General features: G+C 43.0%; 1 protein-coding gene across 1 annotated transcript; it reads right to left on the reverse strand.

The window, feature by feature from the left end:
• Positions 1–10445: 10445 nt before the first annotated feature.
• On the reverse strand, positions 10446–26239 carry mst1ra (macrophage stimulating 1 receptor a). The gene is made up of 21 exons (XM_086118183.1): positions 26189–26239; positions 23620–24906; positions 20235–20405; positions 20030–20149; positions 19781–19951; positions 19526–19692; positions 18570–18699; positions 18361–18497; positions 17686–17868; positions 17506–17605; positions 17109–17339; positions 16871–17017; positions 16231–16393; positions 16056–16145; positions 15679–15882; positions 15517–15597; positions 15265–15446; positions 15021–15130; positions 13337–13502; positions 12144–12280; positions 10446–12064 (listed from the first exon to the last, which is right to left on the reverse strand). Exons 2-21 carry the CDS (start codon positions 24838–24840, stop codon positions 11833–11835), a joined length of 4143 nt encoding a protein of 1380 aa, XP_085974309.1. The 5' UTR covers positions 24841–24906; positions 26189–26239; the 3' UTR covers positions 10446–11832.
• Between the last annotated feature and the right edge of the window lie 233 nt (positions 26240–26472).

Below are 26472 nucleotides of genomic sequence, written 5' to 3' on the forward strand. Positions count from 1 at the left end.
CGATAAGCGCTGTTGAAAACGAATGAATAATAAAGATCCGCAGGGATTTTTAGGTGGTAGGCAGACACTTAAACCGTGGTTTATGTAACACAAGTGTACCTGGATCTGTCCTACTATGAGTAATGTTGCTAAAAGGGCCGTATGTAATACAGGTAAAAGAGCATAGGAAGAGAAGTGGAGCAGCTTTAACCTGCTCCCCACCCATCTGCAAATCCACCTACTCTCCATTTTCTGGCTGCTGGTGCATTTATGGCTCTCTAGGACCACACTTGCTCATCTATATAACAAGTTCACGATGGATTCCCTCATGCCAGCCTTGATTTTATAGAAGGTTCAGTTTAAAATCCTTCATGTGGCGGGTAGGAGTCAATCACGGTGTCAGCTGTCAAATCTATCTTCTTTAGAAGTATTTTAGGAAGAAAGCACACCAACAAATGAAATCTAAAACACTTTAGCACAAAATAAAAATAAAAATCAGGACTGCTGGATTGTGTGTTGTTTGGGATAAATAGCTTCAGTGAGCTCCATTTTTTAAGGCCAGCATCTTAGACGTAAAAATGTATAACACGTGAGCAGCTCTTTCCACCTTGCAGTCCTTATGGAGGAGCTAATTATGATGGATTTCTTTTGGATTGTGCAAAACAAGTTCCAGCAATTGACTACTTCCTTTCATTCAGTGATTGTGTTCCGGTAACTGCACTTGGACGAGCGAGGCACAACCGCTCTTGTGTGATTTATGTCACCATAGCAACAGCAAAGGATTTGGCTATTGTTTGACACTAGTTTTGCACGAGCAAAACCATCCGTTCACTTATTGAAAATAATAATTCCGTTTATTTGTAGGAATTAATCTTGGTTCCTGTGCTCCTCTTAAATTGTCAAACCTTGTATCAGGTGTTCATTAACGTGCATCATTATGGAACTCTGAAGTATCTTTCTCTACATTTCTATATTCACACATGTATAAAATGAGTCACCATATAGTTCAATATTTGTTGTCATGGCAACCGAAAGCAAGCGGGCAGGTCAGCGATGGAAACCACGAAATAGCTCAAAGTTTCATTCTCACAAGCATCAGCAAAAGACCTTGACAGTCCCCCCAAGCTGCAGAGTTCTCGTTTTTATTTATTTATTCATTTGGGGAGAAACAGGAAACCAATCTTAAAGGAAACTTCCTTCTGAATGATGAAGTTTACTTTAATGGATGCATCCATGAAGCATCCCAGCATCGGCTACAAGTGCAACGTTCTAGTGAGAAACAGTTTAATAAAGACAAATTATACTTTGTCAGAAACACAACAAAAGTTGTACTGCGTCATTCTTAGAGGTGATTTCATGTGCATCGTGGTTAACTTATTTAGCAACAGGAAATGATTAAATATGAGAATCAGCTCTGATGATGATGCCCTGCAGTTGTACGCCACAGCAATTTCCACCACATGCAAAAAAAGAAAAAGTGCAAGCAGCGATGAATGGGCCTTCACACCCGGTTTTTCATTGCCGATCCTGGAAATGATCATCAATCTTTGAGATCAAGCTCGGCTCACATTAGATGGCGTCGGCAAAAATGCTTTACAAATTAATGTTGCCCATCTGTCTATGTACCCGAATTCGATTGGGGCTCAATTAGGTGAATTTCGCAGTCGGAGTGTTTCAAAGTACAAGCTCAGTAATTCAGCACAAATGACTGCTTCGAGCCAATATGGCCGAATTCCTGTTAAGTTTTATTGCATTGGTCCTTGAGACCTGTGCCTGAACCTGAAACCCAATTTGGATTCCCTACCTTTCAACCAGCATTTCAATGATTCATTCATTCATTTTCCGATCCGCCTATCCTCACAAGGGGCGCGGGGCTCCTGGAGCCAATCCCAGCCGTCTTCTGGCAGTAGGTTGGAGACACCCTGAATCGGTTGCCAGCCAATCGCAGGGCACACAGAGACGAACAACCATTCACGCCCACACTCACACCTAGGGACAATTTTGAGTGTTCAATCAACCTGCCATGCATGTTTTTGGAATGTGGGAGGAAACCGGAGCACCCGGAGAAAACCCTCACAGGCCCAGGGAGAACATGCAAACGAACGAGCTAACCACTGGCGCACCGGGCCGCCATGAAAGACATATCTACATAATAGTGTGTCAATCATTGAATCTGTGACAAGGGCAATTTTTTTTCATGTAATTTTCAGGGAGGCCCTTTTTTTCACTCGGATATCAACCAAAAAGATAGGTCATATAACATTACTCACAGATATATATTCTTAATCCTCTCTGAAAACTGGCTAATATGACAGCATCTGACTGAGTCACTTCCAGTAGTTGTCGGAGACGTACCCTTCATCTTTGTTTATGTCCACTGCAGCACTGCGAATCAGTGCCACTAATTGACAGTCGTAGTTTGGTGGCTTGGTGAAGAAGTGCTGCCTCCAGGAATGAAAATACAATCCATGCTTTTACTGTCTCTTGAGAGGGGATTGCTTTTCTGTACATTCTGGTCTCCCGCTTTGCTTTTGCGAGTAGTACCAGCTCACCGTATTGCAACCATTTGGCTCCGACCCTGGTCGTCATGGCAACGAAAGCCATAGTTGGCCTTGGCGCCACTGTCTGTGGATTTACTGTCTTTATGGAAGATCCCATGCACATTTCAGGTGACTTGTTTCAAGTCTGGGCTCAACAAGTAGCTCTGATCCTGGTTGTCTTGGCAAGGACAGATGTACTCAGTGCTGACCTCCCAGTAGAGGGGGGTGGGGGGTTGAGCAGTGGCCCAATTTGCATGCCACTTAACCGTCCCCTCAAAACAGGGTCAGTGAGGCTCTCATGAAAGAGGAAATTAAGTGTGCAATAATTCCTAATCTTTGCGCAACTTTTCATGATAAGACTCCTGGGAACAGTTTTAACCCTTTCATGGACCCTGTAACCTGATAAGATGATAAGCTGTCCACTGCAGTAACCGCTGTCCCTGAAAGTGGTTCAATTATATCAGTCCTACAGGCATTCCTGTACCAGTATCTTGTTTTTATCCAGTTCTGAAAGTCACTTGCATTTGGAACATTGTGCCTCTGCACAGTGTCACAGATGATACCTTCACACTTCGGAGCAGAACATTTGGCGCTCTTTGAGGTAACCATAGTTACCACAACGTTGCGAGACCGGATGTCCATAACGTTGATCAGTGTGCATCTATGATTTCTGTTGTCAGAGCAACCATTCCATTTCATCCTGTGCATCACTGAGGAGAAAAAAAAGACCTCATAAGTCATGAGATATGCAGTTTTGCAACTTCACGGCTCAACTTTGAAACATGAGCTTTGCAAATGACTGGTAAAAATCTGTACTTTAATTTGATTTCTTGTACTACAAATACTACAAATACTGCTACTGGTTACTCTAAAATGGTTCAATGATTTGTTGTTTACGATGATACTAATGCAGCGTGTTATACCGGAGACAAATTCCTTGTGTGTTCTACATACTTGGCCAATAAAGATGATTCTGATTCTGATTCTGATTCAGATTTGTCATTCATGTTCCCTGGACTGAATCCCAAGTTTCATATCCTCGTGATTACTTAAACTCTCCCCATAAATGTAATTTATCTCTACGTTCATTTCAGCTAATTCGGAGTTTATAAGGATGCCTGTCTTGCTGCAGCCAGTTCACTGCTTTATTAAACAATGAAACCAGCTTTCAAATGGCTGCTCTTATTGCTGGGAATGAGTGTTATTTAATTTTTTTTGTCAAGCTTCATGCATTGTTATTCTGCGCAAAGCGGAGCATTGTCCTATTGGAATGGTTTGTTCTTGTAATATTTAAATGTGTTTGCTCTGACTAACTTTTTCTGTGAGGCACAGACTAACATGGTTCAAGGCAGTCACTAACATGGTGCTGAAATGGGTGGCCTTTGAACTCGAGATTTTTGATGTGAAAATGTTTTGTTTTGGGTTTTTTCTTGAACAAATTTATCCATTGCTGACATGGACTCCATATTAACTAACTCTAACATAAAACGTGTTCGTAAATTCACTCTGACGCCTGTGCACTACTCTGAGGGTGGGTGTGTTCAGAGAGATAGAGTGTGGTGTCGCCAGTCGGAGCACTAAGTGCCTTGGTCCATTTTGGGTGCACTCTGAATAGCTGAACGGCAAATTCGAGCAATGTTCCCGAGGGAGGTAAAATGCTCTAAGTTCCCGATTGGTTGCATTGAACCACTGTGTGAGATGATTTCTGAACGCACCCCTGATGCGCCAGTAACCGAAGGACTCACCCCACCGCTCTCTGTTCTCACAAACAGACGCAACTGCAGCACATACATGGGAACAGGAATTGCATTGGAAAAGAATGGCTACTGACTTGTGAACTTAACTTATGTTTTTAAATTTAAATAATATACTGTAAATAGATAAATTGTTGGGAGGCGGGGCTGAAGCAGTGCAAGACAAATTCCTGACGAGGCAATAACCAGATTCCCTTTTTATTCCAATGCCATTGGTGTATTGCAGATCAAACAGATGAGCTTTGAACGAGAACAAAAAAATAAATAAACTAGATGTAACTCAATGGCTCTGCTGACGAGCGGCAATTGCAGACTGCTGACCGCAAGCTCCTTCCTGTGATGCTGGTCATGCACAACCCTAAGTTGAAGGTCACATACATTTTTGTTTCATTTTAAAAAAAAATACTTTTTGTGGATTTGAGACTGATAGGATACTTCGGGTGCAGTGTGCACTCACACAAAAATATGTAACCCCCCCCCCCCCTCCCCCGCCCACACACACACACACACACTTGATCCTTGGGGTACTTTGAGGACAGCATACCACACACATTTTATGATGAAAACTGGAAACTGCATTCAACTGTTACAAAGTGCACAATTTTTCCAAAATATATTTTCGAATCTTCACAAATGAGAATGTATGTGAGCACACAGGTACATATTCTTCCTGAATAAGAAATTGTTTGATTTATTCATCCTATTCCGATTACTCAGAGATCTGCTGAAATTACTGAAAGAAGAGCATTTTTTAAATAATATTCCCTTTGAGCTAAATGCACTCTGATTCATGAGTGTGAATACGCTCCCGCATGACCTACCAATACATGAATGGATGTCATGTTGTAGATGTGCACTGTAAAAACGTTTTTCCACACTCATATTACTAACACGCACATACGTATAAGTCGACACGGATATATTATGGACCACGCATAAGGCAGTTTGCTAATTTTTAACCATTTTTTTCTGCCTTCCTACACACCTCTGATATCAAATGATGGTTGCCATAGAAACAAGCGCACAAGCCACAACATGGCTTTTGGAGGACAAATACAGATCAACATAAGAGAAAGCCTCATATCTATTTCAGTCTTTAACTTTTTTTTTTCGCATTAAGATAACATGGTCGATGTAAAGAGACTCGTATCAGCATGTTTCAAATCCAACGTTTCTGTGATTTAACTTGGGAATTGTGTGTGCACAAAAGAAGTTACAGGTCACAACTAAAAACCCCAAACAGCCAACTTGGCGTGAAAAAACAATTGCAGTCTTACACTTGCACTTGTATCTCCTTCTCCTGCTTGCTCGATTCTATTATTCAGTCCATTCACCAAGAAACGAATCCCATTCCATGCTCAGCTGCCTCCAAAGATGAAAGCTGGAGTGTAAATAACTCATCAAAATGGTCTCAGCAACAGTGCAAGTGTTCTTTTTATGGCAGTAACATTTGCACAATTTAACCGAGACCCAATAAAGTTGTGTTTCAGAATAAAGCAATTCCAAACAAACCTGTCTTGATATACTTGATGTACCGGTACTTTCAATCCAATAAACATTGAAAGAGAGCAGGACTGACCGTTAAAGGAGATATATTTTGCATTTTGATCACAATTTAAATGCTTTCATCAAAATAATCGAAGGAATTTGTCCGAAACGAATGCTTTTCTCGAACGTTAATCTGTGCATCCAACAAAAGTCTGTGCAGCTCTGGTTGCCTTTTTGCTTGGCGGTAGTGTTTTACGTGTTCTGCCCCAGACTGCAAATTAACGGCACTCAGGCAAAGCCTTGTATTGAATATAAGTGACTTTAGTCTTTTTGTCTGGTCAGCACTTCTGACATCCACATCCATTTACAGATGGATGTAACGCACAAACCGCACAGGATGTGTTGACAAAAGGTATACATGTATTTCAAATCCGTTTCATGTCACAATCACAGAGTCTGTTGCTTGGCCAAACTCAGTGTTCCCAACACACTTGAGTATTTGCTGTGCTGAATTATTCACAGGTTCAACATTCACTGTCAGCCAGCCACGGCCATTTTACAATTAGATTAAGGAGGAAACATAACTCTAAATACAGCCGGCACCACAGGATAATTGCTCAAGGTAATCTCTTAGCACGAATTATTCTCATGTCTGTACCTTGTTTTATGATTGTCAGTCGTGACAGTTTCCTGCAGATCGGTAGGGGGAAAAAAAATCCCTCTTAACACTCCTCACACCACTCACTAGGATAATATTTTCCAGTCATCCGGCATTCTGACCTTTGTTAACTTTAATCTCAAGGGTGGTAAAATCCTCAAATTAGACCTTGTTATTGGTTTGAGTGCATCCCATTGTACAAATGTCAACACAGACCGTTGTTTTAAGCAGAAATGGAAGGGGGAAAAAAAACACTTTTAATACAACCCACACAACTGCATAACTGGCCTTGAGAGTCTTTCAGAGACAGGTGGCAATTGCGCCATTACCGACTTTGATCGAATCGAAACAGAGCGGAAATGCTCAAATTAGGGCAGATTGTCGCGTTCTCCTCGATTTACGCGCTGTCTCTTGTGCCTTCTTTAGCCGGCACAGTCTGCGGGCGTATCGATAACGAGATGGATGGCGATTAACAAGTATTGTGCGTGAGCAGCATGCCCCGCATGACATCTTGAGCATTTTCAATACTCTGCACATTTGTCTTTCACAATGCTCCCCATCTGTGAAGACATGCACTCAGAGACTGTATGTGTGTGTGTGTGTGTGTGTGCGTGTGTGTGTGTGTGTGAGAGAGAGACACTGGAACAAACATAGCACAACTCTCCATCTGTGACCTCCCAGCTCCTCCATCCACTCTGTGAATGCGAGTGCAACAATGGAGGAGTGTGACAGAGAAGGAGGAAGATTGCCTCGTTATTCAGGTGTGTGCCGATGGTAGGCGAGCTCAAGGATTGCACATCCGATTCCGAGGGGGAGAACAAGTGGCAGAGAGTGCAAAGCAACAGATGTAACTGTGATGAAAGTTTGCTCCTCTTCAAAAAACATGTCATTTCATTTGCGATGTCATGCCTTGTTAAGGTCTCATAATAAGAATAAGAATAAGAAAACCTTTATTCGTCTCACAATGGAGAAATTCCCAATTTACAGCAGCAAAGTTATGAAAGGATGAAAGTAGAAGAACAAAAAGTATAGGAGCTCCTGTAAAGGCAGCCATCTTGAACTCATAATAACATAATAACAAAATAATACAACACAACACAAAAGACACAGACAGTTATTCAATCTTAACCACTTTTCTGCATACTCTTTGTTGTTTGAAGCGGTTATAGATGAAAGAGATCAATAGATGTGTGGGATTAGTAAGGTGAGAATTATTTCTAAATACATTAAACATAATTGGTGAAAACACGTGCAAAGACTGCGATCTCTGTTGTACAAAATTGTGGCAACATCGCGTTGTTTTTTTTTTTTTATAGTGTGGCTAAAACTACCGTCTTTTCGCGACAGACAGCTAGCTAGCTGCCTAAGATTTCCCGCTAATGTCTCAGGTGGACATCTCTCTGCCATACTGTGTAGGCCACTCCACCGCCGCCTGGATCTTGGACAGGTTGGCTTTCAGCTGCCCCTTTTCTAAAGATGAACCCAAGAAATTGAACAGAATCCACATGGAGTTGACATTTCTCTGCCTTGACAAATAACTTGTTCTCAAGCAGATGTAAAATAATGCGAACGTGTTGCTGGTGTTCTCCTAAAGAATGTGAAAATATAAGAATGCTGTCCAGATAAACAAAAAAACAAAAAACATTCATGAAATCCCTCAATACATTGGTTATCATGCTTTGGAATACTGCGGGTCCATTAGTGAGACCGAAGGGCATAACCAGATATTCTAAGTGCCCCAGCGGTGTCTTGAAAGCCGTTTTCTACTCCTCCTCTCCCTCCAAATGGTAAGCACTGTGTGAATCAAGTTTCGAAAATATAGTTGCGGACTACAAAGGAGCAAATGCGGAATCAAGTGTTGGAAGGGGATACTTATTCTTGATGGTTATGTCATTTAGACCACGATAATCAATGAGGGGGTTGTAAGGATTTGTACTTCTTTTCTGCAAAGAAGAAGCCAGCTCCTAATGGAGACTTGGCGAGCCTGATCGAGTAGCGTGTCTTGTTCAGGCTGCGAAACTTGATAGAGATGTTATACACCTCGCTACTTGGCGCTTCATGTTTTGCAGCTACCGTGCTTGGTGAGTTTTTCCAAAATATTGTAAAAAAAGAAATAAATAAAAAATCCCCAAAATTAATCCAAAAATAAGAATGCCTATTGGCAGCCATAGAGTGGAAAGATGCGTTGTTTCATTTTGATGGGGAAAAGAGAAGGTTTCCTTCCATGCCAAATGTAATTGACTCACAGGCTTTGTACATGCCTGGACTGTGCTGTACATGCAACGGGCACTCATACAAGGTGCGTGATTGGTTCCTGGCACGACATCGACTAACGAGAGCACAAAAAAAAAAGTTGTGATACATTCATTCTTATAGATTTAATATCTAAATTGTATGGATGACAGGAAATAAAAACAGTGAAATAATGTTCATTCTTCAAAAAGAACATCTTTACTTTCCTGCTTTCTTGGATAATACATCTTGACAATATTTCAAATAAGGACCCAAAAGCAAATCCAGTCACATGTATTTATTTATTTATTTAGTAACAGGTGCCGCAATGCAGAATAGAATGTGTACAGCCAGAAAGGCCAACATGACCGCATAATTCCGCAAGTATGAAATATTTATGAATATGTATACTCAAAGACAACAAAATTAATATTTGAAGAGGCTTTGGGGGTCTGCCCTCAGCCTTTTCGGCCATTGCTCATTTTGGGTTGCCCCCTCGTGCGCGTGTGTGTGTGTGCGCGTGCGCGTGTGTGTGTGTGTGTGTGTGTGTGCGTGCGTGTATCTATCTATCTGTATACTAAATACTATATAATCTCGTTTTAGAAGTATGAATTATTCATAGAAGGTTGGCTATCGCAAATGCCCAATGCACCGAAGCATGCATTCAGAAGCATGCATTTCCCCCCCTTTTGCTATGGTTTTACAAGGACAAGAATTCCCCTCGTTGAACCCTGTCATCACACTTTTGCATCTATTTTATTTAGAACCACTGACGCTGTTTTATATTCACTATGAGAACACAATTATGAAACTGATTTCAAGTTACAGCAGCAGGATTTTCACAGTTTATTAAGGCTTCGGGGGATGGAGATGTGTCGAGGGAGACAATGCTGATAAAAATTGGACAAAAATGCTATTTAGACTTGAACTTTCCAGTGTAAAACATGATTTTGGCCTTGGTAGGAAGGGAGACAATGCAGGAAAAAAGGGACGGCTGGGTTAAAAAAGACATTTTTTTTTTTGTTGGATGTGTCTTGAAATGGTGCTTAACTTGAATAATAAGCATTGAAAGTCATTATTAATAAATAGACATAAAGGTTACTTGTCTTGTGGTTTAGCGGATTTTGGATGCTTGGATGTTTGGGGTGGTGTTCGTGTACTGTAACACTTTTACTGTAGTGTTGACGTCGTGAGACGCATCACTGCGGCAGGGTAGCAGTAGTGATGTCAATGAAAGTCCTTGGGTGCCTTCTAGCGCTGATAAAAGGTACTGCCCCAATCTCTTGGGCCATGTGTATTGTGTACGTACAGTGAACATCCATTCATCCATGTTCTGAACCGCTGAGCCGTCTCCGGGGTAGTCGGTGGGGTTCAACCTGAACTGGTTGCCAACCAATTACAGGGCACACAGAGGAACAGCCGTTCACACTCATATTCACATTTAGAGACAATTTAGACTTTAGAGTGTTCCATGAACCTGCCACACATGTTTTTGGAATGTGGGAAGAAAACGGGGGTACCCGGAGAAAACCCACGCAGACAAGGGGAGAAGGTGCAAACTCCACACAGGAAGGCCAGGGCCGGATTCAAACCTATGGCCTCTGCACTGTGAAGCGATCGTGCTAACCAGTCAATCGCTGTCCCATTTACAGTGAACAGTCTAGAGAAAATACTGGTGTTTATTAATGGCGGGGGGAGGAGGGGGTGTTCTCAAACATTTGGATCCATCATATGCAGTACTTGACCTGAAAAAAGAAAACATCGCAATGATTCTTGAAGGAATAAAAAACAATGTTCTTGAAAAAAGGGGCCTTTATTCCTATAATAGTACAAATGTTGGTCTAAAATAACAAATAACAAACAAACAAAAAACTTTATTAATGCAATAATGTGAGATTTATGTGATGTGTGTGTCATAATCAGTTGGGTAGGGAAGAGTTATTTGTTTCTTATATTAAGAGTTTGTTTTCTTGGCCACCAGTCCCCATATGTAAGGAAGCACTTTTAAAAATCAGTTTATTTATTGAAAATGATTTTGTGGACCCCAAAGAATGTCTAAGGCACACCACTACAGGTAAGAGCAAATGTACTTGACATGATGCATATTCAGAGAAATTATGAATTACATCTACAAAAGTTGTTCCCTGAGTTTAAATGGCATTCATTTCGTGCCAACACACACCAATTACTTAACATGTATGGCGAGACTAAAGTTTACATTCATTTGGCCTCATTTGTATTTCACATCCTCTTTTTTTTTCATGTTTATTTCAAGCTCTGTTTTGCTCAAGATCATTTGCTGTAACAGGATGTGGAACTTGCACAGTGTCCCACCACCAAACACTGGCTGGATTTGTACTACATGTCCAAAAGTCAAATTTCAATTTGATGCGAATATATGATCATTTTGACACACACTGCATTCACGAAACTCCACAAGAGCCAACACAGAAGTAAAAAAAGAATACAGCATGTTAGTCACACAAACATTAAACATGTTTTGTTGAGATGGCCTGGGGTCAACATCCCCCATTGATTCAAATAAGGGAAACCTTGCTGTCAATGCTTTTGTGAATTGGAATCGAAAACTAATTTCACTCCAAATATTATTTATTCAGGACAAATAATCTATTATGTTCATCTGTCTATTCCAGTCTATTACGGATAGTGACAGGTAGAACAATTACAAAGTAAATGCTCTTCCACTAGATGTGTCATTCCTCCAAGAGAATAACCCCTTTGTGTTTGACTCCATAGGCCCAGGTTTTACACTGACTATATGAAACTGAGATGTGATCATCATTATTTCAGTTTCTATACTTTTTGTGCCATTTTTGTTTGGTGGCATTTATGCGACGCTCACTGTGCTCACATTGATGCGGATGTCAGCGTATCCACATTTTTATCCACATTTTTATCCAGATTTAGAAGAGGATTTTGATCTGAAGATATCCGATTCTGTGTTGACTTTCTATGTATGCTGCCATGACTCATATCCCCTCTGTGCCACTTGAGAGCATAAAATTGTGTCTCTTGAACCATCCAGTGAAAATCCAGCCTTAGTCCCTATTGCATACAATGTCTTTCAATCTCGTGAACACGTGATAAATAAACTCCCAATAAGTCTCCTTTTGTAATCCTGAAGAGCTGGATTGTTTGTTCTTCGCAGTTTTAGAGGTCCTCAGCTGCCTTCTTGACCGCTTGTGTCCGACTCTGAGCCCTCGGCCTCGTCCGCAGATGTAGTCAAAGGAGGGTAAGCCCTGGACTGGTCTAAATTGACATAGTTGACCTTCAGGTTGATGTAGTGCTCTCCCTTGAGACAGGACAGAATGTGGTGCACGTCTGCGACCAAGCTGTGGAACGTCGGCCTGCGTTCGGGCTCCGGGTCCCAACACGCCAGCATGATGGAATAGCTGTGGAATGTATGCGTGAGAAGTGATTGTGAAAACGTGACACAATCTTGATGCTGAGGTCATTGGAAGAGCGTCTTACAGAGTATCAGGGCAATACTGCGGCTGCGGTAGCCGACGGCCCCTTAGTAGATAGTGTGTGATGTCATAGGGGTCCACTTCTGGGTATGGACTGGCTCCTCTCGTCAGCAGCTCCCACACCAACACTCCATAGGACCACTATGAGAGATGTCGTTAAAGACATCATCTAGCTTGGATGAGGTGCTTTAATGCGGATGCTTTCCAAAATCAGTGAGCTTTCGTTCTATGACCTTTTCGTTCAGGAATGAGACATTTCAAACTGAGTTTAGCGTATTATTGCCCCTAAAATTCAGAAGATTCAAGCGTAATATTCAACTATCAAAGTAATTGTTTTCCTACTCTACAATTTGACATCCTAATCAATCTCTGAAACAGTCCATTTGGAAATTCATGAAATTGGGGCTAGCACGTCTAAGAGTCTGGGTTTGAATCTCATCTTTGGCCTTCCTGTGGCATTTGCATCTTTCTTGTTTGCATGTTCTCTGAGTAATCTGGCCTCCTTTCACGTGCCAGAAACATACATGTTATATTCATTGAAGACTCTAAAATTCAACGGGTATGAAACTGAGTGTGACTGGGTGGTTATCAGTCCGAGATGTACCACACCTCTCACCCAAAGTCAGTTGGGATAAGCTACAACTCACCCAAGACTCAAATACATTTGTTAGGCACTGGAAATATATACCGGTATATAAAATAATGCACATAGTTCTCATGACTCTTCATTATATTGATTCAATGCAAATTCATTACAATAATTGTACCTCCTTTGGGTCGTGGATTAGCTGGAGTCTATCCCTGTTGAATTTTTTGGGAGAATCGGGAGTACGCCCTGAACAAGCCACCAGTCAATTGTAGGGCACGTTTTGGAATGTCGGAGGAAGCCAGTGTTCAAGTATGGTGTGAAGAACAAACTTGAGATTCGAACCCAGAAGCTCAGAAAAAAAGTAATAAAATGAAATAATAATAATAATTATTGTAATAATAAAATACTGACATGCAAAAAATACATTACCGTATTTTCCACACTACTGTATAAGGCACACCGAAAAGTAATCCATTTTCTTAAAAGCTCCCAGCGTGCCTTTTTTCTTTTAAATGAATACCTCTCTTACAGAATGGCAGAATTTGAATGTGGGTCTGGTATTGTGTACTAATGTTGAGTCTGGTTGAGTGAAGACATCGTCTACTCACCACGTCTGACTTGGTGGTGAACTTCTGTGTCTGCAAGCTCTCGATGGCCATCCATTTGACCGGTAACTTTGCCCCCTTGTGGTCTTGAATACTGTAGTACTCTTTGTCGTAAATGTCACGTGCCATGCCAAAGTCTGCCACTTTGACAGTGAAGGTCTCATCCAGCCTTGCGAGCGAGCAAAGACACCACTCGGTCAATTATATGAGAAGTTAGAAAATGGTCATTTTACTGAGTGAAATGAGTATGTATTTGATTTTCTACGACATAGCTTGAATGCTACGTGACTATTACTGCTTGCATTTGGCAGGAGAGTGACGCCTGCATGCCAAAGACAAACAATGGAGAACAGCAATAAAAACTGGTGTTGATCTGTCAACATTCCATCCAAGTCAATTCCCATCTCATGTTGATGAACAGGATTGAACGAGATACACACGCAAGCTGGACAGGAAATTGAATATTACTAATCTATCAAGTAGGGAGGCACAATGGTCAATTGGTAAGCACATCACAGTGCAGAGGTTGTGGGTTAGGGTTAGGGTTAGGGCCTTCCTGTGTGGAGTTTCCGTGTTCTCCCCGTGCCTGCGTGGGTATTCTCCCGGTACTCCGGTTTCCTCCCACATTCCAAAAACATGTATGGCAGGTTGATTGCGCACTCCAAATTGCCCCTAGGTATGACTATGGGTGCAAATGATTGTTCGTTGCAATTGGCTTGCAACCAGTTGAGGGTTTACCCCACCTACTGCCTGAAGACAGCTGGGATAGGCTCCACCATGCCTGCTCACCCTCGTGAGGAGAGACAGATTAGAAAACGGACGGATGGATGGATGAGATATCAAGTGCCAGGAGTGCTTATTTTCAAATTTTGCGAGAGCAGATCGGGAACATGCCTCAGCCGAATCGTCAGGACCCAGATATCTACAATTTTCTCTTCAAGTTACCCTCTCACTACAGAGTTGAGTGCTTGCAATCTTACAAAGGCTGATAAGTTTAGGTTACGGGCGTGTGTATTTGAAATGCTCGCACGCTTTAATCTTTGAGATAAGTATGATGCTACTTGCAGGATCAACCAATTAGCCCCGGAGCCTTGAGTGGTCAGGCCGGCGGGTGCGGAGAACCGCGAGCGGGCGGCTGTTTAATCTGCAAACCTCTTGCCGATTTGATTTTTTTTCTTCAACACAAATTATAAAAAATCCAAGCTGGATTGTGAAGCGGCGGTGGTGACGCACTCGCTCGCAGCCTGCCCGCCATCTTTGATCGTCAATTAATCATAAGTAACAAAACAATCAAGTTACATCTACATGATAAAACTGATTCTCGGTAATTGCCACTATGAGAAGAATCCCACTTCTCCATCTTGTTCTTGGCCTCTTTTTATGGCCGCAATCCATTTATCACACCTTGGTTCTTGGTGGAGTGCTCGTCCCTTCGTTTGTCCCCTTTTGCTGTGACACTCTGATTGTGTCCCATTGTCAAAGTGTGGCATTTGCGTCGACTTAAACTCACGACATGTTTTCGATCCTGCCAAAGCAGCATTGTTTACATTTGGCGCAGTGCATTGTGGGATGTGTAACGTCCACGCACGGAGCAAACATTAGAGACCGATAATTACTTTGCAAGTGCGCAAACTAACAGAAATATTTATTTCCCCCAATGTGTGTGTGATATAGGGTTCCCGCTCACATGCAGTTTCGGGCAGCCAGGTCTCTGTGCACAAATTTCTTCTGTGCTAAATACTGCATACCCTTGGCAACCTGCAGTCCAAACCCTATGAGGTCTTTTACTGTTGGATTCTGCGTAGGACAAATATAAAGGTCAAACAGAGCAGACGTTTCCAATTATTTAAAGCACACACGTATCCACACATGTTTGCAGAGCAAACTTTGACAGTCAAAGGTCCCCAGCAGGTTTGGTTGTGAAACGTTACCCTCTGCGGCGATCGGATAAAATGCCGGACGTCGCCATGCTTCATGTATGGCAGCACCACCAGGGGAAGCCCTTCTTTGGGCAGCATGATGCCGAGCAAAGACAGAATGTTGGGATGGTCGAAGCCCTTCATAATGATTCCCTCTCTCAGGAATTGGTCCACTTCTTTTAGATCGGTGATTCCTGTTGACAGATTACAGCCTTGAGAAAAAAAAAATCTCCTTAAGCCATTAGTAGAACAATGTTTCCTTACGATTTAGTGATTTAACAGCACAGTGGATCTCTTGCTTATTGCTGTCCTTCAGATATCCATGATAAACAGTCCCAAAGTGACCTTCATGAGAAGAAGAATGAGATGGAATGTGAGTAACTGTTCATTGTGATGACTTTCCAGAGTCCCAAAAGCATTCGTTACCTTTGCCAATGCTCTGGCTATCTTCAATTCTGAGCATCTCGGCGGGGATAAGGACATCTTTGACCTCGTCGAGCAGGTCAGAGCTGAGGCTGATCATTGAGACGCTGCCCCGCGGAATCAGCGGAACAGCGAGGTGATCGTAGCTTGCCGCGTACAGCAGACCTTGGAAGGCCATTCCTCCTGAAGCGGACGTTTGGCTGGAATCTATTGAAACACACAAAGAAAGTTGTCAGGTAGAAAGTCTAACTCTTCATCCGTTTGTTTTCCATGGGGACAGTGTACAAACTCCACACAGGAAGGCCAGAGCCAAGATTGTAACGCCAAACTCCAGAACTGTGAGCCAGTTCTTCTCATATCGACACAAGCCAACGTCTCACCCTGCCTGTAGTCACCCGTCGGGGACATTTCATCGTGGCTGACCATGCGATTCATCGAAAGCCGGGTGGTTAGACGATTCTCAATGATGGCTGAAAGGACAAACGTGATTAACCAGCAGTGAAACACTCAAACCAGAAATTGTGACAACTTTTTTACCACGCGCTGATGCCTCACCTCGCTTCTTTTTTCTCAAATGAATCATCACGACGAGTGCGATTCCGGCGCCTGCCACTGAGGCGAAGATCACACCCAGCACAATGGCTGCGATGACTGAGTCGTAATTGTCGTCCTCATAGAGGACGGTGCCCACGTCGTGGGGTTTGCCGTTCACACAGACCTACGGTAGTAGATGGTATCCAGTCATCAGCCGCAACATTGTGTACACCTGTACATCTTTTTCAACTCAGGGCTCAACAAGTAGCACTGCCCCTAGATGTGTTGTTTATGCAATCCGTACTCTGTGTTGACCCCGCATTGGAAGGCAGCAGGGTCATTGGAGGAATGCCTCGTTCACACTAGACAGAACCACAACTTCGAAACAGACTCATTTCATCCAGCCAGGTGACAAAAATATTCAGACGGACGCATGTCCCAGAAACCTGAGAAGTTTTGAAGTGTAGCAAAAGCACGAGGACTGTTTCCTTTGGAAAACATCCCAAAGCCAAAGGACTGTTTTAGTTGAAAGTATAAGTGGCAATGTGACCATGTCAAGAATTGTCATATTACCCGCCTTACACGTAGCTAAATATAAAATGGTTTGTCATGAATGGTGAAAAAGTGAATGTCTGTTGGTTTGGCGGCGTTGCTATCTCACCCTGACTGGCAATCCCTCGCTGGGGATCACTTGGTTTTTAGGAATCCTGCAGGTCAGCTCATTCAACAGAACCTGGGCGTTACAGTCCATGTCCCCGATTTTCATGGTGATCTTCATGCACTTGTTCACCGTGTTCAGTTTGTGATGCTGTTTTAAAACACGTAAATTGACATGTTGTTTGTTATTATACACAGGCGGTGGCGGGTGGGTGGTGTCATGTGACTGTGGGCACACATACATGCAGCGAAACTTCAGTCTCTCCTGGTTTGAGAAGCAAAACGTTGTCTTCATTTTCAAATGGGATGACTTTGGCGTCAGGGTGGTAGTCAAAACGTTCTCTCCAGATGTTTTTCTTGCCATCCATGTGAATGAACAGCTCCCCGACATCTGACCTGTCTTCCGACACGTCGAATGGAAAAGTAGGGGCCTGGCAAGTCTTGTGGGTAGCGTTCCCTGTACCGCTACATTCCTGAAAGGAAATGGTCACATTTGTGAGGTAGTGTGAAGGCCCATTTACAGCCGCTTGAAGCTTCACTTATTGTTTTAATTTGCAAAATCCTAAAATCATGACACACACGACAGGTCACATCGATCCATGGACATTTTCAGTCTCAAACAGGTGAGTTAAAACTTACCAGAATGTGAGGTTCCCCTGGGGAGCTTTTGGAAATGTATTGAAGCACAGTTTTGTGTGCAGAGTCAAGATTCTGCCCCCTGATCTCTAACTTGGAGCCACTGAAGCACAACATAAATAAGCAAATGAACACCTCGATCCACAGGCAATAGATTCCGTGTCACTTTTCATCCCATCGTACCTGCTGAAACTGCAATGAGGAGACACAGACGTGATAACTGGGTTTTCCTTGTAGACGAATGTCTGATTGGTGGTGACCTCGAAGTGGTCAATGACCACTTTAACGGGAACACTCCCAACATTTGCCGCAGCCTCGGTGAGGCACACAATTGAAGCCAATGTGCCACTTCCTTCCAGAGGAACACTGGACACAATCATCAACGGTGATGTGAGGGGTGTACACACGTGACGTGGTGACTAAATTTGACCATTTTCACCCGAACTGATCAAAGTCACCCCTCACCATCAGTCAAATCATCCTGTGGTGAGGGGTTGGTTAGAATGATTTTCCTTCCCAGATCTGCTTCTTAAATGGCTATCATTCTGTGGCTTGGCCCAACTTGATGGTGACCACACAAAACAGGATCTACCATTGTAAATAGTGAACTGGTTTCATATTTGTTTTCACTTCACTTTCAGAGACATCATATAGTGGGTCTGTGCTGTTTTGATGGCAAGGGAGGCAAAATGTTCCAATTTGGCTCAATTGATGTGTGTGCCCATCTTAGGTTAATGAAGAGGCCACGGAAGCACACCATTCTCATTTCTATGACAACCCATGAAATGAAATTCCACTGATAGTTTTAACTTCACTACGATGATAATATTCATGGTGAGATACTCCTGTTTCACTTACCCTTGAAAGTGACATTTTTTGTCTGCAATGAAGACTTCCGTTTGCATTCCAGAGTCAAGGTTGTGGCCCGTCAGTGTGACAAGCGAGCCGCCAAAAACTGGGCCATGCTCGGGTCTGATTTGTGTTATGCTGGGTTCCTGATTAGACACATGAGAATTCCTTTCATCACAATCACAGACCTTCTATTGTATAACCTTTCGTCATCTCACCACAACAGAGAAGCCTGACACCCGAGCTCTGCCTTCGATGGAGTACTCGCCCCTCGTGTTCCCCTCGTGCACTTCCAGAGTGATTGTCAGATTGTCCTTTGGCACTTTCTCCTTCAGCTTGCATACAAGCCTGAGTCAGGAAAAGTATACAATGACCTTGAGCCAAAGAGGGAAAATTCAGCCTTCAATGTCTTGTAGTGTCGAGTGTCGTTGGGCATGTTTGGACGACATCAAAGGGTGGTTGAGAATGTGTCAGCTGCATGTGTGACATGCACAGATCAGAACGCTAATACACTGGGTGATAATTCCCACCCTTTGCATGTTTTTCACGTGCCTGCGTGGGTTTTCTCCGGGTATTCCAGTTTCCTCCCACATTCCAAAAACATGCATGGCAGGCTGATTGAACACTCAAAATTGTCCCTAAGTGTCAGTGTGAGCGCGGATTGTTGTTCGTCTCTGTGTGCCCTGCGATTGGCTGGCACCCGGTTCAGGGTGTCCCCCGCCTACTGCCCTAAGACAGCTGGGATAGGCTCCAGCATGCCCGGCGACCCTTGTGAGGATAAAGCGGTTCAGAAAATGGATGGATGGATGGATAAATCACCACCCGCCCCCAAGTGAAAACACAATTCCTCCTTTTACTGCCTTTATGTCAAAGATTTGTGCAGAGTACAATGATATCTCAAGACTATCGAGGCATTTAACTCAAATGTATTACCCTGTATCAGAAAGCTTCGTTGAGGTTATATTCTGGGTGGGCTTCGCTGCATCTGACACAGCTGCTTTGATTACAAGCCGGATACAAAGAAAACTCAAGAGAATCCAAGTCATTCTGAAGTGAAATGTGCTGCCCAGTGTCAAAACGCTTTGTCGGAGGGTCATAGTATGTTTTGAGGCTGCTTTTCTGAAAAAGCAGGTGATGTTTGTTGCCTTGTTTTTATGGCATGTGTGCTACTCACACTTGGTTTCTGCTTTTGTCAGGCAGGACAGTACACAGGGTCCCTGAGCCCACAGTGACTGTGTGGGTGACACCGTTGCTGATTGGCGGTCTCTGAGGAGATTGAAACTCTCTCCCGCAGAGCGTCAGTTCGGTCTCGCCGCCAGCAGGTGCCGTTTTGGGGAAAAACTGCAGATAAAAAAGACAATCAATCCCAATTAAACACTCCGGTAAGTGTTGCCAACTCTCTCATTGTTTGAAGTGCCTGCAGAGCTACCTCTGTTATGACTGGCGAACAAGAATGTTTATTCCACTGCGAGGCGCACTCATCCTGCCTGGAGCACATTCCCGAGCACCATCCGCAGTTCATGAAGCGCGGAGACATTAAACACATGGAGCAGGTCACAAAATGCGCACAGCCCGGACCAATGGTAGGCACCCTAAACAACTGGTTCAGAGATAGAGGGAAACGGGCGTGAAGAGAAGCCACGAACATCATCGATGATGGGTGATGCAAAAATATTACCTGATTTCCAGCCACGAAAAGAAGCGAATCATTATTGAAGAGAGTTGCTGTCCTAGATATTGGCATCCCTCCAAGAGAATAGTTGGCAAAAACGAAGGGTGTGTCAATTGTAAGAATGACCTAAAACCACAAAGGTAGTACAGTCGTAGTAAACCAAGGATACAATCATTCGTATATCATGAGCGTCAAAATTGAAGTTCGCTACCTGCAGAATTCGTCCATCCGAAGTCCCAAAGTGCCCCAGAGTTTGTCTGCCACTAATGGTCACTAGGATGGACGTGAAGAGGACATTCCTCATCTGACGGTTGAAGAGGTCTATTCTGTAATACGGTTTCGACACCAGCGTGGGTTTGTCTGTGCATGTGGCGTTGCCCGACTGTGACAAACACAAAAAGACCAATCAGAAAAATGACTTCTTTGGGCTATTGGAGATTGTCCGTTGGACTTTATTTAGTTCTTTGGTTTGGTTCCATTCATCAATTTATATAACACTTATGGGGTGCAGTATCATACTGAGAGGTGGATGAAAACCTGGACTGCTTAAATAATGACAGACATCCAGTCACCAATGGGCATTCATAGAGTTGTACTGAAGTCACTCTTTCGTTATGTTGGCAGTGTGCTTTTGAGTGTTGTCCTGTTGGAAGGTAAATATTCCCCCCAGTCTGAGCACTCTGGAGAAGGTTTTCATCCAGAATGTCTCCGTATATTGCCACATTTCGTTTTCCCCCCAGTCCTGAGTAATCTCCTGAGTAATCTCCCAATCCTACCACAGTAAAACATCCCCCACAGCATGATGCTGCCACCACCATGCCTCATTGTGGTACCGGTCAGGCATGATTAGCTTCGTGGTCAAGCACACTATGTCAGATGCATTAAAGATTGCCATTTGACTCTGGATCAAGGACATAAGGCTCCGCAAAATATTTTTAGAAATATTTACTGGTTCGTGGGCGATGCGCGTAGCCGCCGGCATTAAGACGAAATCATGAAAGGGGTGAGAAGCGGGGTTTTAGTGAACCAGGTGTCGAACTTCCAGGTTAGAAAAATGGCCACCACGTCGACCAAAATCACTCATTTTTCACAAGAAATGAAATCACCATCGTGCCAAACGTAATATATTATCCTACTTGTACTTAAAGTTAACTGGGGAAAACTTAAAATAGACCTCAGGCTCACCTATCACAACCACAGTAGTACAGTACGTTCACAAATTTGCTTTTATCCGTATGTTTCCCTCGGGATGTATCAACATTCGTAAGCACTTGTGTATACATTTCAAGAGGAAGTTCTCCACCTTGTCTGCAGTCAAAAGTAACAAGTGTGCCATAAAAACTGCAAGCACAGACTCCATATGTTAACTGAGTGTTTCAGAGCACATGAATGTGGATTTTTGAAGCTCTCGCACATAAACACTGAATAAGAGCAGTTAATGAAAAAGAATGACTGTTAAAGAAAAGGTGAAAACATTCCACTTTGACGGTGTCTAGACAAGTTCCAGCATGTGACTTTTTCAGTCGTCCCACGGTGCACTCCGCCGTGACATTTTTGAGCGAATTGACTTCAACTATTTCTAACTCACGGTTTGAATGCCACATGCATCCCTGAATATTTTCCATCATCCTCCAATTTCCTGTTTGAAAGCAGTTCCTCCTCCTCCCCCTTAAAATTCCACCTTTTTATCAGCAGGATTTATTACGCAGTTGTTGGCAGGCATTCCTGTCCGTGTACACACTGCTGCTCAAAGAACACTGAACTCCATAAAAAAGGAAAGACCGCACCTCTAAGTGAAACTAATCTTTACATGAGATAAAATGGCAAGCTGGCTGCTTAACTCTGCATTGGTCATGTAAATTTATGACAAACGTTATTCTATCTGGTTTTAGTCCACTGTAGAGCAGTCGTTTGTTGAGGAAAAACAGACCGTGGTAACGTCAACCACTGACTCATGCACCCCTCCCAGGGTCGTCATTTGCCTTGTGCTCTTTCACACCCCTTCATTCATTTCTCTTTGCTACTTGTAATGTATAATCACTGGCCAGGACTTTACAGTCTAATAATATTCAGCACGATGTGAACAATGATAAAAATGCTGCCAAAACAGACATATTACAGCAAACTTACTTTCTAATTGATTGTATACCAATCTCTGGAGCACCTGCTTACCTATCAAGTGTGAAATTGCACAACCAAGTTCAAAACTAATTCCAACAAAGTTGGGACTCTGTTTTAGACATAAATAAAAGCAATGCAATGATTTGAAAATCAGGTTCAACCTATAGTTAATTGAATACACTACAAAGAAGATATTCATTGCTGAAAATGAGAAAAAAATAACCATTAGCTTTGCATTTTATGGCTGCAATGTTCCAAAACAGCTGGGACTGTGTCATGTTTACCACTGTGTTACATCACCTTTTTTTTTAAACATTCAATAAACGTTTGGAAACTGAGGACACTAATTGCTGAAGCTATGTAGGTGGAATTCTTTCCCATTCTTGCTTGATGTACAGTTTCAGTTGTTCAACAGTCCGTGGTTTCTGTTGTCATCTTTTAAGTTTCAAAATGTGTCACACATTTTCAATGTGGGACAGGTCTGGACTGCAGGCAGGTCAGTTTAGTACCCGCACTCTTTTACTATGAAGCCACACCGTTGTAAGACACGCAGAATGTGTTTGGCATTGTCTTGCTGAAATAAGCAGTGGCGTCCATAAAAAAAGACATTGCTTAGATGGCAATGTATGTTTCTCCGAAACCTGCATGTACCTTTCAGCTTTAATGGTGCCTTCAAAGATGTGTAAGTTACCCATGACATTGGCACTAACACAGCCCCAGACTATCACAGAAGCTGGCTTTTTTTTTGAGTCCATAACAGTCCGGATGGTTCCTTTTTATGTTGAGGAACATTGTCCTTAAACTATTTTCTCATGCAGTTATTCACAAAGAGGTGAACCTTGTCCCTCTTTGCTTATTAATCATTGATCAATTCAGAAAGGCTAGTTTTATACCCGATCATGGCACCTACCTGTTCCCAGTGAGCCTGTTCACCTCTGCGATGCTCCAAACATGTGTTTGATGAGCATTTTTTGCCACTTGTCCCGGCTTTTTTATAGTGTGTTGCGGCCATAAAATTCAAAGTTAATAAAATTCAAAGTTAATAGTTATTGTTTAAGTTCATCAGTATGAACATTAAATATCATGTATGTATTCAACTATATATAAGTTCTTGCAGGGAGTACATGCAAACTCCATACAGGACAGCCGGAACCAAGATTTCAAAAGCGAGAGGCAGATGTGGTAAGCACCAGTACTCTACTACTATGTCCAATTTACAAAATCTGGCATGACTAAGGCTGGCTTTCTACTGCATGGTTCAAGAAACACCATTATGTTTGTTTGCCCTCAGGTGGCACAATGGAGATATGTATTGTGGCAGTGCAGAGAGAAAGCGTTACGCTCATACAGCATGTCCTAAACAGGAAGTTTTTAATACCACTGTTGCATTAAATCGCACTAGATTGTGAAAGTATATTAAATGTTGTGGTCGTGGTAACTTCCTACCATTGACTTTGTACCACAGAATTACTCACCTCATGCGGGCAGTTCTCACACATCTGAAAATGGCACAGTCCTCTGGACAACTGTTCCGGTCCAGACCTGCAGCAGTCCTCGACGCCTCTGTCAATTTTGATGTTGACGTCGCTCAAGGAAAAGGCACACAGGGCCGAGTTCTTTTGGGGTTCTCCCCCCACAGTCACCTCAGCAAACACACCATAGAGGATGTCCTCTGTCTCGTCCACCCTTAACTCCAGAGCCAGATCCTTCCCCACATGGCCAAAGTGGGCCGCCATGAGTCCGTTGTACACAATATCCCTGTACGGCTCCCTTCGTCGCCTTTTTGGCTCGTACCTGCACTCCAGCACCAGCTCGCGGTACGTCCACACCTCGTGAGTCCCCACGGGCAGCCGTCCTAATCGGGTCTGAAAGGCTGAATCGTCCTTGGAGGGGTTCTCCCTCTGCAGCGATAGGAAGTAGACAAAAGCCCGGGTGGAGAAGCTGTAGATGTAATCAATGCTGTACGAGTCCCTGAGGTGGGGCAGCACTGTCAGGCCCTCCATCACCATTTGGAATCCATCTTCGGTAGAGAGCGGCCTTACTACAGACACCGACCTCCGGGGGAACTTCTGTGTCACTTTGTCATTAACAGTGGCCGCCACGAAGAAGTATGACGTGGCTGCCTGTTCCACAATGGTGACCTTGGTGCCCAGAGGACTGGCTAGACAGTCTGGGCAGTAAGAGGGGGAGTTTTGGTTTTCTTTGTATAAACACTGAGGCTCTGGCGACATGACCTCGATGTCGATGAAGAAGCAGATGCCGTGTTGGGTACTGCCGCATACGTACAGGTAGGGCAGGAATGCCAAAGCAGGTTCCAAGACCAGCACCTCATTGTCTGTATCCACCGGGTCACTAGGTTCTACTTCAATGTTGCAAATGTGGCAGGTTTTACACTCTGGATTCCCCACCGGCCCTGTTTTCACCTCCCACACTCTGCTCATCTTGTCATCCACCGCCTCCACTACATTCCGTGAGGCGACATACACCTCTGAGGTGAGCGGGTTGGCCGCCGCCACGTTCTGTATGGGATGCTCCGTTTGGAAATGCGGCAGTGTGTACTTGACAGAGAAGTCCACCTGACTGCGGGGACCCACAGGGCACGTGCGCTGTCCTGGGGAAATGTTGGCCCGTATCCACGTGCATAGAGTTAGCAAGGTAGCCGCCCACGCCAGCATCTCTGTGGCACGGCCCCTCATCTTCGGTGGGCTACGTGGAGGATGCGCCTTTGGACTTTGACGCCATTCTTGAGGAGCACCGGAGCTCTGTTGGAGGACATGACACGCTTTTATAGGCAACACATTCCCTCTTTCGTTTCGTTTTTATTTCTATTGTTAAAGTGTCAAAATGTTATAAAAATCAAAATTAAAAAAATATTGAACTTCAACCCAAAAGTTAAAAGCTGAGCGCTTTTATGGGTAATAGATCCCCTCTTTTGATCCTATCCATCAATTATGAATATAATTTGTCAACAATCAACCAACCTCCGAAATGCACAACTGCCTCACAGTTTCTCATATTTTGACCCGCTGTGTGGATAAATTAGGCATACAAAAGCTTCGATATTTGAAACATGAAAAGTAATTTCTAAAACTTTGCTCAAATTAAGTAATTAACAAACCGTGTATTAATTGTTCACATGACTACTCCTCATTTATGTGAGGTTGAGTTGATGGCTGTCTCAGCAGACTTTTTGGCAACCAGAGGGGTATACCCTGGACTACACTATTCATTGGATGAAATTAAATCAATAATAAAAAAATGAATAGGGGATGCAGGGTGGGGTCAGCCTAAGACAATGAAATACTGGATAATAATGTTATAATATTTGTGTTCTTCATGTATTATTTTGCTGACACTGCCTGGGGTCAATGTTTATTTGATGATGTTTTTTTGATATGGGTGACGTGAGAGTGCAGTATTTATGTTTGCGACGCGTCAATATATGCTATAGTTATTTACATAAAATTTGCGGAGTATGCGCATGCAAGTTGTTCCTTCAGTGTAACTGTAGCAACGTGGAATGGGATTCATAAAGCATTTGTGGAATATACAAGAAATAGGAAATCCAGGAACTTGCGACTTGGACATGTCATTTTAATTCCTTCCGAATTGAGAAAAGAGGCTAAAGTATCAGTTATTTGCATTATTCCGGTTGTGACTGGAAATACACTGACACATGAGAGTGAAGACGGCCTGAAAAAGAGTGGTGCTAAATTGTTTAGAAACAAGCCATGACTTGCTTTGACAATGTGACCAGCAACCATGGAGACGATCGGGTCATAAACATGAATAAACGAGTCTAAAAACTGCATTACATTAGTCGTAACATGGGAGAAATTCTAACAAGTTGCAGCAATAAGCACGAACAAGTCCAACAACACACTTAAGTCTTAACTATGCCACAATGGTAAACTTTTTTATGAAGTGAAACTACAACTTAAGTCCCCCTAATGTTTTGTATGGCTACTTATGTCAACTTTTTGTTTATGTTTAAGTTTAAAAAAATAAATAAACGTTCCAAAATGTGAACGGGTTGAGGCTCACCTGACAGAGGATGACTGGAAGTCTGTGGTCTGAGCAGAGTTCAAGCTGCCACGCTACTCCAAGCGTGTCAAGCAAGCTTTAATGGCAGCAAGACAAACCGGATGTTTGCTTTGTTCGTCTTCAAAATAAAACGATTGGACAAGGAAGGTGCCAGGTTGCACATTGAAACTCTTTCACATTCATAATCACACCTAGGGATGATTTAGAGCACTGTTTTTCAAACTTTTTTGAGCCAAGGCACACTTCTTTCATTGGAAAAATCTCGTGGCATACCACTAGCTGAA

Source organism: Hippocampus guttulatus, chromosome 8 (genome assembly GCF_054856545.1).
Source record: "Hippocampus guttulatus isolate MCC_2025c chromosome 8, RoL_Hgut_1.0, whole genome shotgun sequence".
Taxonomy (NCBI): Eukaryota; Metazoa; Chordata; class Actinopteri; order Syngnathiformes; family Syngnathidae; genus Hippocampus; species Hippocampus guttulatus.

What these genes read in the sequence shown, in the direction of transcription:
- mst1ra (XM_086118183.1), bottom strand. Translation starts at nt 24,840, where the DNA reads ATGAGGGGCCGTGCCACAGAGATGCTGGCGTGGGCGGCTACCTTGCTA. An exon ending in GACGGGTGACTACAGGCAGG is followed by an intron (nt 15,883 to 16,055) that starts GTGAGACGTTGG and finishes GTGTTTCAATAG; the next exon opens with ATTCCAGCCAAACGTCCGCT. An exon ending in TAGCCAGAGCATTGGCAAAG is followed by an intron (nt 15,598 to 15,678) that starts GTAACGAATGCT and finishes CTTCTCATGAAG; the next exon opens with GTCACTTTGGGACTGTTTAT.